The sequence below is a fragment of the Fusarium coffeatum genome, assembly GCF_003316985.1.
Source record: "Fusarium coffeatum strain FIESC_28 chromosome Unknown BRIP53273_contig_87, whole genome shotgun sequence".
Classification (NCBI taxonomy): domain Eukaryota; kingdom Fungi; phylum Ascomycota; class Sordariomycetes; order Hypocreales; family Nectriaceae; genus Fusarium; species Fusarium coffeatum.
The window spans coordinates 32,152-48,806 of record NW_022157882.1 but is presented as its reverse complement, the minus strand read 5'-3'; the positions used below and the strand labels follow the sequence as shown (position 1 = coordinate 48,806).

General features: G+C 47.5%; 7 protein-coding genes across 7 annotated transcripts; 2 read left to right on the top strand and 5 right to left on the bottom strand.

The window, feature by feature from the left end:
- Positions 1-210: 210 nt before the first annotated feature.
- Positions 211-829, bottom strand: FIESC28_04204 (uncharacterized protein; the record flags this gene model as incomplete). The annotated part of the gene is made up of 2 exons (XM_031158351.1): positions 211-683; positions 787-829. 2 exons carry the CDS (start codon positions 827-829, stop codon positions 211-213), a joined length of 516 nt encoding a protein of 171 aa, XP_031017497.1.
- Positions 830-1,936: 1,107 nt separating this feature from the next.
- On the top strand, positions 1,937-3,402 carry FIESC28_04203 (uncharacterized protein; the record flags this gene model as incomplete). Its single annotated transcript, XM_031158350.1, has 3 exons — positions 1,937-1,967; positions 2,105-3,001; positions 3,050-3,402. The coding sequence occupies 3 exons, from the start codon at positions 1,937-1,939 to the stop codon at positions 3,400-3,402; spliced, it is 1,281 nt and encodes a 426-aa protein (XP_031017496.1).
- Positions 3,403-3,973: 571 nt separating this feature from the next.
- FIESC28_04202 (uncharacterized protein) lies at positions 3,974-4,706 on the top strand (the record flags this gene model as incomplete). Its single annotated transcript, XM_031158349.1, has 2 exons — positions 3,974-4,089; positions 4,154-4,706. 2 exons carry the CDS (start codon positions 3,974-3,976, stop codon positions 4,704-4,706), a joined length of 669 nt encoding a protein of 222 aa, XP_031017495.1.
- A 490-nt stretch (positions 4,707-5,196) lies between these two features.
- On the bottom strand, positions 5,197-6,153 carry FIESC28_04201 (uncharacterized protein; the record flags this gene model as incomplete). The annotated part of the gene is made up of 3 exons (XM_031158348.1): positions 5,197-5,662; positions 5,714-5,934; positions 5,995-6,153. The coding sequence occupies 3 exons, from the start codon at positions 6,151-6,153 to the stop codon at positions 5,197-5,199; spliced, it is 846 nt and encodes a 281-aa protein (XP_031017494.1).
- A 3,418-nt stretch (positions 6,154-9,571) lies between these two features.
- FIESC28_04200 (uncharacterized protein) lies at positions 9,572-10,372 on the bottom strand (the record flags this gene model as incomplete). Its single annotated transcript, XM_031158347.1, has 1 exon — positions 9,572-10,372. The coding sequence occupies one exon, from the start codon at positions 10,370-10,372 to the stop codon at positions 9,572-9,574; it is 801 nt and encodes a 266-aa protein (XP_031017493.1).
- A 2,257-nt stretch (positions 10,373-12,629) lies between these two features.
- Positions 12,630-14,264, bottom strand: FIESC28_04199 (uncharacterized protein; the record flags this gene model as incomplete). The annotated part of the gene is made up of 3 exons (XM_031158346.1): positions 12,630-13,466; positions 13,515-13,543; positions 13,592-14,264. The coding sequence occupies 3 exons, from the start codon at positions 14,262-14,264 to the stop codon at positions 12,630-12,632; spliced, it is 1,539 nt and encodes a 512-aa protein (XP_031017492.1).
- Positions 14,265-14,833: 569 nt separating this feature from the next.
- Positions 14,834-16,599, bottom strand: FIESC28_04198 (uncharacterized protein; the record flags this gene model as incomplete). Its single annotated transcript, XM_031158345.1, has 2 exons — positions 14,834-15,144; positions 15,195-16,599. 2 exons carry the CDS (start codon positions 16,597-16,599, stop codon positions 14,834-14,836), a joined length of 1,716 nt encoding a protein of 571 aa, XP_031017491.1.
- Positions 16,600-16,655: the final 56 nt, after the last annotated feature.

The window sequence follows — 16,655 nt, the reverse complement described above, 5'->3', positions numbered from 1 at the left end:
GTGTCACTAAGTTGTGTTCAATGGTGACACATGTGAGGGTTACCAAATATTAACCAGATCGTGATCTGGTTTGTGTATTAGTTCTAGCTGGTATCCCATAAGCATGGAAGCTCTCATTAAACCGTGCGCCTATGTTTCCTCCAACAGGGTATCTCATTTTGGATTGATGGGGTCTAACAACGGCACACTTTCCTTGCATCACTCATAAACTTAAGCGGAAGGCTTCTCAGCAAGAGCCTCGAGGATAGGCTTCTCCAAGCTCTCAGGCTTAGTAGTGCTAGCCCAGCGACCCTTGACCTTTCCGTCACGACCGACGAGGAACTTCTCAAAGTTCCACTTGATGCGCTTGAGGCCGAGAAGACCGGATTGCTGGTCCTTGAGCCAGGCCCAGAGGGGGTCGGTGTTGTCGCCGTTGACCTCAGTCTTCTTCATGATGGGGAAGCTCACGCCGTAGTTGAGCTGGCAGAACTCCTGGATGTCATCGTCGGTACCAGGCTCCTGGCCACCGAACTGGTTGCAGGGGAAACCGAGGATGACAAAGTCCTCAGGGTACTTGCCCTTGAGGTCGGTCCAGAGCTTCTCGAGGCCGGCGTACTGAGGAGTGAAGCCGCACTTGGAGGCAGTGTTGACGACGAGGACGACCTTGCCCTTGTAGTCGGCGAGGGGAACCTCTTGGCCGCGCTCTGAGAGATGAGATGTTAGTTGAATGAGTCTATTATCATGAAGTGAAGTGAAGTGGTGTGTTCAAGGCGGGGTATGAGTGTAACAATCATGAGGAAAACATACTGTCAAGGGGCTTAAAGTCGTAAAAGCTGGTAGCAGAAGCCATCTTGTTTGTTGTGCTGAATTGATTGACACGAATTCTGTTTCTGTTTCTGTGGTTGTTTATGTTGAAAGGTGAAAATGAGAATGGCGGGGAACTGGTCGTAGTGTAGAAGTAGGTGTAGTATTTATTCAGGCAGGACCTTGAACTTGATGATAAAGGACGTATTGAACTGAGGACGGATAGGGATCTAGACCAAGGAGGGGCTCTAGAGATGGACAAGGACATGGCCATTTCCTAATAAGATAATTGGACGTATCGAATACGAATTGATTGCATTGCCTGAAGAAGCTTCTGCTGTACCCTTCTGTACTTCCCTTAGACTACTATGACACTACAAGCCTCGGCACTTGACTCCATTTCAGGTTTGGTGACGTATTCGAGGTGGAGTGATTCGGGGTATCCAGTTCCGCCGGCACCGATAATTTCTTTAACAGAATGATTTGTAATTAATTAGTACATAGTAATTACCTCTTAGTAGGTATTCAGGTATCCGAACGAGCCGTGCTTTGGTTTAGTAGTTTTCGTATCAATAGATAATCAGTCTACCTAATACTATAGTATAGGTACTGCATGAACATGCTGATATGATGTTAAGCGAATGCGGTTAAGTTGCCATGCCTAGGCAGGCAGTCTCTTACTCGCTAATCATATGTCAATTATGATGACTACTAGGGACAACTACAGAGCCTCAAATGAACATATTCTACTCGTGATCGGCAGTATTATTTAATCCAACTCCAACATATTTGGAATCAATTATCATCGGTGCAATCTCTGACCGAAGAATCCTTCACTAATTCTCGGCTCGGTAATAACTCCGGTTCGGACGTCACTACCTCTTCTGACCTCAAAAACATCAGCTCTTATCGATAAGCACAGCTAAAGTGGTTCAGAGTGGCGCTGTTCATCTTTACTGTACGTCACTTTCAGCCCGATTAGATCCATTCCATTGGATTGGTCCCTCGATCTGACTGGACTCCAAATCAGATATCAGCCCCGAAAACGTTGCAAGCGCAAAGGCGATTAACATGCCAAGTACTTTCACCTACTTCTAGTATTCACCATCGAGTCTCATTTAATACAAGTATTTTCACTCCTCATTATCATATCATGGAGGGCAGGAAGAACATTGTCATTGTTGGTCAGTCGCCCCGCCACAACCACACCCTTCGCTACCTCGTCTCATGATCACTACCTGTACCTTTACAGCCTCATCATGACACCTATCTCTCCCATGTAAAACGTACCGAGGCTGGAACAAGGCTGACGATCTCTCAGGAGGTGGCATCATTGGCTCCACTACAGCTTACTACCTCACCCGCCATCCCAAGTTCAACAAAGCCCTGCATTCAATCACCCTTCTTGAAGCTGCTCCTGCCGTAGCATCCGGCGCATCGGGCAAGGCTGGCGGTCTTCTCGCCCTCTGGGCTTACCCGGAATGTCTGGTTCCTCTTTCATACAAGCTCCATTCCGAGCTTGCCGCTGAACACAACGGTCCTCAGAGATGGGGTTATCGTCAAGTCGGCTGCGGAAGCTTTGACGCTGTAGTTACCAGCGATAAACTCAAATCACTTCAAACCAATGGAAGTGCCAACGGAAACCAGGAAGGCAAGGAATGGGAGAAGCTTCCCAAGCAGAACGGCGCGGCAAAGGATCTCCTAGAAGCAGCCAACTTGCCCAAGGATCTCGACTGGGTAGATCGTGAGATCATCGAGAGTTGGTCTGAGATGGGTGCACCGGGCAAGACGGAAACATCACAGGTGCACCCCCTGCACTTCACAACATCCATCGCCGAACTCGCTCAGCAAGGCGGCGCTCAAATACAGACCAATGCAAAGGTGACAAAGATCAACTCCTCAAAGACGAGAGTTGAGAGCATAGAGTACCTGGATCGCAACACAAACGAGAACAAGGTCATCGCGGACGTTACAGATGTCGTGGTGACAGCTGGTCCTTGGACAAGCAGAGTGTTGCCCCGAGCTAAGATCGAGAGCTTGAGGGCACACAGCGTTGTTTATGACGTGGACTTAAGTCCTTACGCTGTCTTCACAGATATCGAGCTTCCCGCAGATTTTGTCCCTGAACATCGTGCCAAAATGGGACAGAAGAAGAGGCATAGGGGCAACGTTGATCCTGAAATCTACGCTAGACCGTTCAACGAGGCTTATGCCTGCGGTAAGTACAAATACTGAACGCAACGATGACAATTCTGACTTTGCACAGGCGAGCCAGATAAAACTGTACCACTCCCCGACACAGCAGACCAAGTAGAATGCGATGAAGCTCAATGCGACGACATAATCTCCTACATCAGCACATTCAGTCCCAAATTGGCCGCTGCACCTATCAAAGCCAAGCAAGCATGTTACCTCCCACAACACATCCGCTTTGGGCAAGAGAGTGGTCCTTTAATCGGCAGGACGAGTGTACCTGGCTTATTCGTCGCCGCGGGGCATACGTGCTGGGGCATCCAGAACGGTCCTGGAACAGGCAAGCTTATGTCTGAGTTTGTGTTTGATGGAGTGGCTAAAAGTGCGGATATTGACAAATTGGACCCTCGGAAGTTCAAGGTCTAATGACCAACTTGGTATAGGAAGTTGAGATATATACCCAATGAGTATGAAACTTGATGATTGGATAATGAGAGCATATATGAACTCTACAAGGCTTATAAAAAGCACCAGAATCGTTGGTACAAAGCTAGATCATCTGACTGTTAATAAGATAATGGTAGATACAACTTCTTTTCATTACTTTGATGTTGCAGATATGGAGTTGGGACAGATGCTGATGGCTGCACGTGAGAGACTGCAAGTTGTCCAGCCTTCACCAGAGCGTTGACTTGTGGGGGAGCCAGTTAAATAAGGTGATCTGCGATTTCAAGGGAACTAACATAGAAGAAGGTCTATCCTGAATAACATGATTAACTTTTATTTATTTATTTTAATCATTAATTCTGTCTTATACTGCCTTCCAATAACATTTTTTAGTTAGAGGTTGAGCTGGGGTACTAGCGTGGCGGCACACCCACTTCTCTTATCGATAAGCCTCTGCGATCAAATTTTGGCGGGCATTTTTTGTACGTCCCTCGCAAGCCTCCAATCCATACAATACTCTATCAACTTCTAACAACACCAATAATCAACCATGGGTCGCGAACTCCAAAAGAAGAAGGCCAGATCTGGTCGCCAGCCAGTCAGACAACTCAACAGAACCAAGAAGATTCTTAACCCCCGCGGTAACGATGCCATCGCCAAGAACTGGTACGTCGCCATCAAGCTTCTGTCGAAATAAAGATTTGGAGAGGAAGCTAACGCAGAACTAAAGGAACAAGAAGGAGACCATGTCCCAAAACTACCGTCGCCTCGGTCTTGTTGCTCGCCTCAAGGCCCCTACCGGTGGTGTAGAGAAGAAGCTCGGCGCAACCACAACCCGTGCCTATCCCAACGACCCTTTCGCCATCGCTAAGATCGATAACGCTGTTGTGTCCGAAGCGCGCGTTGAGCGCGATGCAGACGGAAAGATTATCCGCATCATCGGCGACAACAAGCCCAACCCTCTCAACGACCCGCTCAACGACCTCGACAGGGACAGCGACGACGAGGGCAAGACTGCCGAGGAGTGGGGCGGTATTGCGGACGATGCTGATGAGGAGACAACTGATGTTGTCAAGCAGCTCCTCGAGCAGGCTAAGCAGCCTGATGTTCCCAAGAAGCGACACCAGAGTGCTCGTGAGATTGAGTGGTTGGAGAAGTTGGTTGCCAAGTACGGTGACGATACGGGTGCTATGTCTCGGGATCGCAAGTTGAACCCCATGCAGCAGACATCAGCCAATATCGCCAAGCGCCTTCGCAAGATGCAGAAGGAGGCTCAGGATTAAGGAGATGTGTCTTTTAAAAGAAGGGTTCCTGAGAAAGACCCAAGGTTAAAATCGCTGTCATCAAGTACGGAGCATCAAAACTGGCTTAGAACAGAAGGCGTTGGGAGTTGGGCTCGAGCATCTTGCATAATACAAGACGTCGTATATAGAATTCATTTACACGACTGAACTTTCTGTACTGTCAAAGATACTGTCAAAAAAACAGGATTCAAACACATTTAAATGTCTTCAATATACATAGATTTGTGTGCAAATGTCTCACTTCATATATGCAAACCGAGACAATTCGTCACATCACCCTTTCTGCGCAATTCATGACGCCGTTACGCCTCTCCTCCATTTAGAGGCGTGTTTCCACCATACAAAAATGTTGAGCCGCATTCCAGACGCAGACGTTTCCCAGGCTATTCACACCAAGCAAAATGAACACCGTTGTATAAAACAATGAAACCAATCCATATCCTTCCTTTCATTTACATGTATTTACGACTTAGTGCCCCCTGTTGTAGTTGGCAGCAGGGAATTGGGCGACTGGAACATCCTCATAAGGGGCACCGCCTGTGGGATTGGCGTAGTTGGCAGGCATAGATGGAGGAGCACCGCCGTGGTACTCGGTATCGTTATCGAACATGGTGTTGTTTCGTGGGGGAAGAGCGCCGAAGCGGTCAGGATCATCGTCATCAGCGCTATAGGGGTTGGCATCGCCGTAGCGAGAGTGACCGCCGTAGCTGCTCTGGTTGTAGCCACCGCCGTAGGCGCTACCTGAGGGCTCGTGGTCGTCCATGTCAACTCGCTCGTAAGCCTCGTCGCCGTGAGGAGCCATGGAGAAAGCAGCCTTGTCGGGATCGATGTTGTCGCTACCCATCTGGCGGTTATCGTAGCCAGGTAGGGTGTTGTGGTTGTTGTAGTAGTTGAGAGTGAAGAGGGAGACAAAGGTTGAACCACCAAAGAGGAGGCTGTGGTACTATTAGCAAAGGGTTTTGTTGATCAAGATCTCGTGTACATACGTTACGATGACACCGCAGCCAACAACACCCTTGCTGATGCTGCAGGCGGTACCGCACTGGCCAGCGGCGTTGTAAGAAGCCTGAGTGGCAAAGGCAGACAGCCAGATAACGGTGAAAGCAGCATCAACAGCAAGCATGGCATGAGGTTGGGCAAATCGTCGTGTGCGGCCCCATCGGGGGGTCATGATTAGGAAGATCCAAGCTGGCACCGAAAGGAAACACTGGGTATCATCGTTAGCTGACATCACAAATTATGAAAAGGCCGAGGCATGTCGACTTACCACTCCAAATGTCCAGCCATTCTTTCCAGTGACCTCCGCATCCTTTGCGTTAAACACACCGATCTGCAAACACCATGCGACCAGAGACAGAATGATCTGGAAAGAGTGAAGACCCAGTTTCAAGTTGGGGACGATATCGGGATCAATGTCGAACCGCATGGCTGAATGCTGATGCGAGAACTGTGTAGATGAGAATATGTATGGAAACTCGAAGAGACGTTCTAATTGTTGATCAAGTGAAAACCAGGCTGAACTGAATGTATGTGTCTTGTTGGCTTTTCAGCTGAAATCGCAAGGGCTTGTTTCGTCACAGGTATATCGGTTAAATGTATCCGCCGTCGTCAATGCTTTTGTTCGAGACTCGCTAGGTGGAAAATGTACTTGTTAAAAAAAATGCAAACACACAACAGCACACAAAGAGCGTTATCGTCAATAGAAGTTGTTTGTTGTTATGAGGAGGAGAGGGAAGACGAGACGTTGGTAGGCGTTGGAGGACGGGACGTTACGTTAGGTTGGGCTGGGTCTGAATTAAGTTCGATGGTCCTTGGAAACCCTGACGAAACAGGTTCCCTGGCCAGCGGGCAACTCCATGGGATCCATCCACTGTCAAGGCCAGTGCCAGTGCCAGCGACAGACATGACGCTCCAGCTCGCTGCGACTGGGGGAACTAAGCCTCCACAATGGATCTTAATTGGTTAGCGCTGTCCACGCGTTGCTAGACGCAACAGCAGGGCTGTCTTCGTGGCTGTGGCTTATCCTCCCATCTTTATCTGTGTCTGTTAGATTTCATCTATTACCGATAGTGTCAGCACTAATTCAGGGGGGAAATAACGCCTGAAAGGGCAATCTAGTCAATAAAATATTTTACGCGTGATCTGTAATGGCGGTTCAATAGCGGAGGTCTAGTCTAAGGCATCTATTTAACAGCCTAGAGTGCCCTGCGAGGCCATGCCACAGCTGCGCCACGGGCGAAGAATTAGGGGACCACTCTGTTTGAGACACTCAACCAATGAAACCAGCCAAGATGTGAAATTCTTCTAAATTTATGCTTTTCAGCTCAGTGACGCTTCGGCAGTTTCGTCAGTAATTTAGCCCAGTCGCTTCCTCTGACATTTTGTTGCGGACGTTTTATGTCATTCCTGATGAGGAAAGATGATCGTCTCTCATTTCTTTAAAATTCAACGACTCCTCTCTCGATTCTCAACACCTATTCATGACTGTTATACTTGAACCGCCACGATAATTACGCATCTTTTGTTGACTCTGATGACGTTTGTTGTTTTCGGATGATACGGGTTGCTGTGCCGCAGATGATGTTACACTACGACTCGAGCTGCATTAGTTGCCGTTACATATGATCATAAGATAATAAAGGACGGACATCAAGAGAAGGAATACAATCAACTCAACGACCAGCCGTTGATTGAAGCTGTCACCGACAAATTGATATTTAAGACAATCACAAGCCAGGGGCCATGGCGGATACTGGGGTCCCAACCTAATCTGCCTCTGAAACCGTCATTAAAACAGGGGTTTATTTCCGCCAATCTTCCCCTCGCTATCATTCTCTCCGAATAGCCTCATAAATCCTGCTCCAAGGATTCAGTCACTTTCGCAAAATTACTCCATATCGCGGAACAGTTCAAATAATAGGACGCCATGTATTATTGTAAGCTGGATATCGTAATACTTGGCATCTCAAGAAGGATGACCAGGACCTTCGGTTAAATAGATGAGATACATGTAAAGGGAAATGCTGGTCATCTTCTACGTTGAGTTAGCTATCGCCATGGATGGTTCTCAACTTTGTCATCGACCATCTACAAATTTTCCTACCCATCGTTGAGCCTCATAAAGAACTATCATCTGATACGTGCGATATCGGCGCACGAAACCGGGTGTCAATAAGACAGCTTGGGGCCAAGCAACATCAATTATGTGAGAGAGAAGGCACTCAAGGTCATTCATCCTATGGACATGATCACGAGATGCAAAGTACAAGTTGCAAAGCCTTCTTCCAAGGATGAGACGGGCGGAAACCAAGGACTCTGTCCCCGGCTTCCAAGCGAAACCTCTCATGAGAACGATCTTAGATCTCATATCGATATGGCAAGTGATTCAATGCCACTGTCAATACATGCCCATGGTGTCTCTCAAGCTTGCTGCCGTGTCGTGAATCGACACGGCCACTTGGTTTCAGAGGTGTCGATAGTGAATGATGCATCTCTTGGAAATATGGTTCCCCGAGCACCTCGTCTTCAGTGAAAGTAGTAATTCAGCGACGGAGTAACTCATCTGACTTCAAGGTCGTCCATCGCGGAGCTTGACTGGTGGCCGAAGAGCAGCCACCGTCAGTAAACAGTCCTCGGTGAACAGTCTTCTGCATCTACTCTGGCATCGAGCTGGTGCCCTAAATTCCATGCTACGCCATGCGAGAAACAGGTTGTGGGTAAGTGTTCCTCATAATCCAGCCATTAGAATTATCTGTAACAACCCTCGGTTTTATAGACCTTGACGCCACGGCATTAGCATAACAAGACTTCATCACGATGTCCTTGAGTGCATTATTCGATCATGATGCGAAGAATTCGATCTTGGACATGGTGTTGAAAGCTTACAGATATAAGCACTTGGCTAGTGAAAGTAACACTATTGTGAGTGGGTGACTACACGAGATGGGTCTAGCTTGGAGCTTGGTGTAAGATACCTATCGGATTCATTATTCAGCCTCATCTGGATGAAGGAAGCTTGGTGGATGAAAGGAAGCAATGGCTATGTGGCATCCATGTAAGAAGCAAGGCTATTCTTATAGATTCGAGATTGTAATTGGATCTTCCAGGTAGAAAGATTGATTAGTAGTATTAAGCATTTAGTATCATTCCGTTGATATGAGACATCAGCTAAACCAGGTGCCTGGATCCTGAGTATCCTACTGGTCTTGATACGATAGCTTGCACAGAGCCATTAAGCCTTCTGATAAGGATTAGGAATAGCTATCTGAGCTTGCTTTGAACTTGCTTACAGAGCTTCTGAAATGGGCAAAGTCTCTTTCTGTATCGTTACTTTGGTGATTGGTAAGAGTTCAAGCCCACCCCGTTGTAGACAACCATAATGGTCCTCGTCACATTGCCTATTACTAAACCGTCATGTGCAAGATCTATCTGGGTATAGCTTTCATATGGGCAGTTGTATCTTAACTTAATCTGAAAAAGAACTCATCACATTCTCTGCCCAACTTCACCAACGCCGCAGGATCCGACTGATCGAGTACAGCATCAACATCCCCAAACACCACGCTAAGGGGTCACAAACCAATTTGATCAAAGTGTTGTATTTGACTTCTTTATTGATTACTACCTAGTTTTGCTATTTAATGTCTTTTGTCCATGGCCCAAAGCGGGCGTTCAGTCGCTGTAGTGGTATCTTTTTCAACCATGATTATGCCCTTCCATGATACTCGGCCGTAATAATCGTAATAGACAAAGAAAATGTGACCCAATGCGATAGAAATATGCAACGCCATCGCTGAATGCATTCCTGTGATTCTCTTCCAGTCTTCTTTCTTTTTTGGTTGTTGTTACAGTAGTAAAGCTATAGGCAAAAGAACAGCCACCGCAACACCAGCAGGCGGTCGTCTTCCCATAGCTGCACCATCGGCATCTTTCGAAGGTGCGGTATCTCTCATCTTGGCGTAGCTCTTGATATTTGTGGATAAGCCACCAGAACTATTCAAGTCGTCATCAGAGTCGCCTTGAAGGCCAAGGTTGGCAAAGTTGGAAGAGCCAGGTACTGGACCTTGACCCTTGTACTCGATGACCTTGTGCTCGAGAATAGTGTTCTCCAGAAGAGCAGTCGTAGGGGCATCGGTGGCTTCTGAACCAGATACTTGGGTCCTCAATGTTGAAGGACGCTCAAAGCCTGATGTAGCAGGTGTCCCTGTGGGAACAGATTCTTGGTATGGTGAACCGCCACGGGGATAAGTCATTGTTGCAGTAACAGGCTCATCACCACAGTTGTTACACGTCTCAACACCAGAGGTGAATCCGTAAGGAACAGCAGTCGGTGTAGCATCAGCTGGCATAGCCGACATGCCCCGGTAAACCTCCTTGACAGAGTAAGGAAACTGGGCGATGCCAGTAGGAACAAAGACATCGAGTGTTGTTGTATAAGTATTTGTATAAGCACAGTCCGTGCATCCACAGTCTTGACACTCAGGCATCTCGACAGTGTAGTAGTTGTCTGTGCCTTGTGTAGGCGTTGCAGGACCGAAGCTTTCTTGCGTGGTGCTGAAGCATTGTGTCATTGTGCGGGTGGTATAAGTATATCGCTGTGCAGAGCACAAAGCGCTGAATAGAAGGGTAGAGGTTATGAACTTCATTTTAAGGAGAGTGATGATTAGAATTAGAGACAAAAGGAATATTCTTAGAAAATGAAGGGTCCAAGTGAGACAAAGAGATCTACCAAGGGTATCTATATGATATGCAGATCTATCCAAGGGTCCAGACGAATCAACGCCTCAAGGTTCTTTGCAGATGGTGCCTTGCATACCCAGCTCAACTCTATCTTGGATCTCAGCCATATCCGGGTTCCCAATCGTCATGTTGAGTGACCCATCACATCTCAAGAGTCGGCCGCTTCGCTGTACAGCATATCAACGTTCGTCACGATCGACCAGATCTAGAGCCTATCTCAATCAACAGGAAAAACCCCTAAAACTCTATTCAAAGTGTTACAAAGCAGAACCTTGTAGGGTCCTGACGTATCATATGTCTTGATTCACATCACGCACTTTCGTATAAGACCGCTTTTGACTGTTGGGTGGAGAAGAGACTAACGGATGTCTCTCCGGATGATCACCAGTCTAGACTCCCTTTGGCGCTCGTGTTGTAACGGGTTGTAGATCGAGCCTCAGTTGGGACAGAGGCATTCTTTAGCGAAGCCACCAGGCCAAGAACTGTCTATATCCGTATATAAAGTCATTGTGGCGCCTGTCAGGATGCCAATGCGGAAGCTAAATAAGTGGTCAGTAGTAACAGGGCACCCGAGAGGGTGTCAGAAAGGGTGGCCATCAACAGAGTAAGAGATAAAATAATTCAGTCACTTTATACGGACCTAGACTGATTCTCAGGTTAACTATTTCTGCCACCCAAGCAGAAGAGGATGCTCTTTCTGCTGCCCTAACAACAGGCGCCCGTTCCCTGGCCATAGCTCCCTGCTCCCTCTTACTTTTCCTCCAGACTGAACTAACCTCAAAGCATCGAACAGGAGTCTTAACGGTTCTTGACCATTGGATACCCATAAATCTTCTGTGGCAACGGAAGGCTTTCCGCGCCTGATGCAGAACGAGTCTATTTGTACGGATCCGTCCAATGAAGCGAATTACATCACCATTTCTCTATAGACGACATATGATGCGAGGATCTTCAATGAATCAAAAGATTTACAAGACCAGCATATCAGGGACCAACACTCACTCTGTCTAGACTCAACGGATGCAATCTTCTTGCCACCCTGCCCTACAGCCAACACTAGACAGACACTTGAGGAAATAGCAGACGTTACGAGACTGTCGTCTGTGCTTTATGCTTCAGTCAATTCCTTTACGTACTTCGCGAATCACTTTCCGATTCTGGTTTGGTGCTCCCATTAACCTTTTCCTGCAACACTCTATCCTCTCAAGCTGGGGGAGAGGCACGGATATACTTTAGCAATAAGCGAAAACGAGGCTTTGATCTCGGCCAAAGCGTACCGGTGGCGTTACCTGGATTGAAGATGTCTTAGATCTAGGCCCAGACACTAGCAAGCCATATCATGGAGTTGACACAATAACTTCAACACTCTCCCACTGTTTCTTGGTAGGGTACTTATTTCACAGTTTTATACTCTGAAAGCCACCTTACGATACATCAACTTCTCGCCCACAACGTCAATATGGTGGATCTCGCCCATCTGCTAGCCAGACAACCGATATAGCCCTGGCGGCCGCCGCGAGGGAGATTCCCTGCGGTAGTCTTTATCTCCGGTCTAAAATGTCCGTAGAGGGAGCTTGGACCTTCGTACTGTAGTTTGTGTAGATAGCTTCAAGAGCGTGTTGTTCAACTGAGCTGTGCTGTACAGGCAATATGTCGCAGACCCTGCCTTCGGTGATCAACACCAGGAATGTGAATCTCGAGTCCTTCGTCTCAAATGATGAAATATTACCATAACAAAACATAAGCCAAGCTGTCAGTTTCTTCCTTGTCCAATCACATGGCTTGTCGGCCGATATCTTCCTTTCTGAGGTGCCACAAAGCTTGGCTGGGAGGAATGACAACTGAATGTGACTTGGCGTGAAGAAGAGGGTTACTCATATTACACAGTTACCAGATTAAGAGACGAAAGGAGTAAGTCGGTTTATGCCATGTTCGATCAACATTAGGCAATTACTGCATAGTAAAAGGCTACAAGGCTTGCGCTGCCAAAACAAAGTAGAGGTGATCACGATCCAGTTCAAACTCACACAAATTAACCAAGAATCTGTTTCTTACACTCTTGGTGTCACGTTTTATGATCGTAATGGGCTTCTCATATCCTCAAAGAAAGTGATTATAAGTTTCTGTTAATGCTATTCTAAAGCTGATCTCAGCAGCTACAAGTTACCTAATAGCCTCGTCCTTTCGCAGCGCCCGTTCAAGTTCATTTAATTCTTCTCTTTGGAGGCACACGCAGACATCCCAGCCATCGTCATGTGATATGTCGTTGCTAATCTTCCTCCCTTTCCCCCATGGCGGTAGCAAGATCACCTTTCCCTCCTCCATATGGTCTACACAAGGCATAAAGTAGGGGTAAACATCATTTCCCCCAAAAAAGGCGCGAATATAACGAGCACGAGCGTAGCCACAGTCGATCCAATTCTCAAAAACGACATCGTACTGGGTTAGAAGAGCACGGGAACTCGCTTCGTCATCTTCTTCGGGACTGACGCTTTGCTTCACTCCATAGAACTTCTGCAGAAGATCCCGGTCGACCGGATCAACGGATAATATTCCGACTGCGCATCCTAAAAGAAATTTTTCTCTCATTTTACGTTTTCGTTCGAGTTCTAATAGTTGTTCGTCTGTTTTCTTTTTTCCGGTACCTTCTTCTTCAAGCATGCAATCGGTCAACTCGTCAACCTGGGCGGTAAATGCCGCCGTGTAAGTGCTGTTGCCGTAATAGGCTTTTGCACGAATCGAGTGATGCGCCGGGTACTTGATAAAGGCCGTCGTAATATGGTTGTGCTCAATAACCCCAGTTTCCCACCTGGCCTGGGTGATTCGATACCACATATACGCGAAGATACAACTGCTGAAGCCAGTGGGCATTACTTGACCAGACATAGGTTCGCCGACAAGCGGATCAAAGGTAGCTCGTACGTACTTCTCTTTTAAGCGGTAAATCATGTATCCTAGGCGAGACTTTTCTGTTGGAATACTGATCAGTCTGTCCCTATCCTAATCGAAACAACTGAACTTCAACTTGTTTATATGCCAGTCATGTACCTCGATCTTGGGCATAGTTCTTCGAACATCTGAGATGGATTAGCACCATACTCCAATCCGTTAGGAGGAAGAAATACCAAGTGGCTGAATGTTCTTGACGGAATTCTCTAGCAGCGTAAAATCAAGGAATTGACGTAAGTAGTTTTGAACGAATTGCATATCAAAGATGCGTTCGCTGAACGCGAAACGTATCACAAAGACGCCCTCGTCGAGCAGTTTCACTCTGACCATCACGGGATAATTAGGATCTCCTAAGTAAGTGGCGATCTTCTTGGGCTCTGTGTGTTTGTCAATGTTCTTGTCAAACTCGAACAACTTCAAAGGTAATGTCGAGATATCTTGGCATTCGGGGGCGGCTTTCATCAGCCAGCTTGTATCTTCTATGAACCGGTCGATGACGTCGCGCTGCGTGACCGGCTGTTTGTACCACAGTACTAATCTACTCTGGCCTTCAATCATCTTCCGACCAAATGTGCCGTTGAGGAAAGGCCAATGTGTCAAAGTCCGCTCGAATACTTCTCTCGCCTCGTGAGCAAGACGGCGAGACAATCCATTCGATTCCTCCTTGGTAAACCCGACCGGGAACACCATAGACAATCGAATATAGTCTTTGTCTGTATGGTTCTTTTCTATTGGTGTAAGTACCAAATACTTCAATGGAGATTGTTCCGCTAATAGTTTGAGCCGATTGACGGGAGAAGGTTGTTTAGAGTCGTTCGAGGCCGACGGGCCTTGGTGTGTATCAGCCATAGTTAAGTCTCGTCCTGATATGAGACAAGGTAATGATGGTTTACCAAAAACGGTCGTTTTATAAGTTGGGACGAGGATACAAGGTTGAGATTGTTGGACCATCTCGAGAGGTCGCGAAGGTAGTAGATTAGCATTGTTGATGCCACCTACCTAGAGAAAGGGCTCCCAACACCCGCTCTTCTCCTGCCACTTTCTAATCAGTGCTAAGGAGTGGCAGAGGAGCTGTATTCTAGGTAAGCTTCAAGATGTACAAACGAGATGGCCTAAATACCAATATGACTGGCATAAAGTCTTTGAATTACTTCCTCTCTTACTCTAGGCGACATTATTCCCAGGTAACTGGTGGATGGAGACCACATTGCAGACTATACCATAGATTACACCCAGCTTCACTCATCTACCTAGGTACCTTCCCCAGGTGTCTATCAACTGTGTCCCCTGCAGTCCTTTTCAAACCGCACCTACTTGAATTGGTACCTCGTAAAGTGGTATGCACTCGGGATCTGCGACTTCTCATCTCTCCCACACCCAACTTCTCATAAGTACCATCGGGCAGCCCTTTAGGGAAATCAACGTCTCTCAATGGTCGAGTGCAGAGTGTGCTGTTTCATGAGCGATACACAGATCAGACCCAGGATGGAAAAGGCCAGCAGTGTCAACCAAACGCCCCTGAAAGCTTCCACGAAGGAGCTGACAACACCATCATACCACCCCTCGGGGAGATGCTTGATCTCATCGAGATCATCTCGAATACGGCGAATTTCGTCTGCGGCACCAGGCTGGTCGCCGAATCTATCCCAAAGTCGTGCTTTGAGGATATTTTGGTACACAGCTGAGCCAATGGTAACTCCAACAGTACTACCGAGACTACGTGCCAGGTCTAGACTTTATTAGCAATGTTGAAAGCCAATGCATGAATAGGAAACTTACAGGTTGCGGAAGTTATAACAGCTTGTTGCGAGTGGTCCACAGCAGCAATACATGCCAATAGCGTCGTGGTGAGTGTCGCACCATAGCCGGAACCGATTAAGAAGAAAGAGACAGCCATCAGCCACTTGGGACTATACTGGTTCTGGACAGTGAGAACCACCACGCCTGAAATGAGGACGAGCAAGCCTGCTACTCCGAGTCTGGTGTACCTTCCAGTCTTTTTCATGATGAAGCCAGAAAAGAGAGATCCGATCGAAATGCCGATTGGAGATGGCAGGATCTGGACACCCGACTGCGTGGCGCTGCTACCAAGAACTTGCAGGTAAAGCGGGACATAGAAAAGGGCCCCCATGACCGCCATGGTAGAAGCCAAGTTACAAAGACAGGCATTCAGGACAGTTCGATCGAGTAGAAGCTTTACGGGAATGATTGGCTGGCGGGCCTTGCTCTCCCAGAACAAGAACAGCCCAAATGTGATGACAGCCAGAGGAATCATCGTCAGCGGAAGGGGGTGTGTCCATGGGACAAGATTACCACCTGAGTTAAGTCCCAGCAGCAGAAAGACAAGGAATGAAGATGTCAAGAAGGCCCCCATAAAGTCTATGCGGGCAAGGAACGACTTATCCGACTGCTTGGGAGGGATCCTGACCAAGAAATGAACGGCCACAGCAGAGACAAGTACCGGTGGTACCTGAATCAAGAATGCAAGTCTCCAGCCTTGAGAAGTATGGTCGTTGATTAAACCGCCAAAGACACCACCGAGCATTGCTCCGGATCCGTAGCAGATGTTACCGAGGCCCTGGACAATACCTCTCTTGCGTAGAGGAACCAGATCTGAGCCCAAGAATGTCGAGATACTCATCAAACCGCCACCTCCAATACCCGCAACAACGCGTCCGATGATCATGGTAGTCTGGCTGTGTGCCAGACCACAGATGAGATTACCAGCTGCAAAGAAGATGTTGCTGAAAACAAGACCCGGTCCTCGGCCGAAGATATCCGTCAATCGTCCTGAGATAGGCTGGCATGCAGCATTAGAGATGAGATAAGCTGTCGCGAGCCATGAAAGCAGACTCAGAGACTGAAACTCGCTCGAAATTGGTCCCGAAAGAGTTGCGATGATGGTGGAATCGACAGCACCCAGGAAGACGCCTATCCAGGCAGTGCCGAAGATAAGAATCAGTTTTGTGGTCGGTACCTCATCAGCAATAACAGTTGTCTCCTCTTCTTGTCCTGCTGGAAGTCCTTGATTCGGGTCATCCCCTCGAGTCTCACTTGCTGGTTCAGCATCTTGATTTTGGTTTTGGCCATTCGACTTGAGCAAGGGCGTTCGCTCGTCATTCAGCGCAGCGACGCCGTTCTCGGCTACGGCAGAAGCCGCACTGCCGCTCGCACCCTCTCTCATATTCACTCTTATCGATGGAACAATGATGAGAGAATTGGGAAAAGAAGACAATGAAT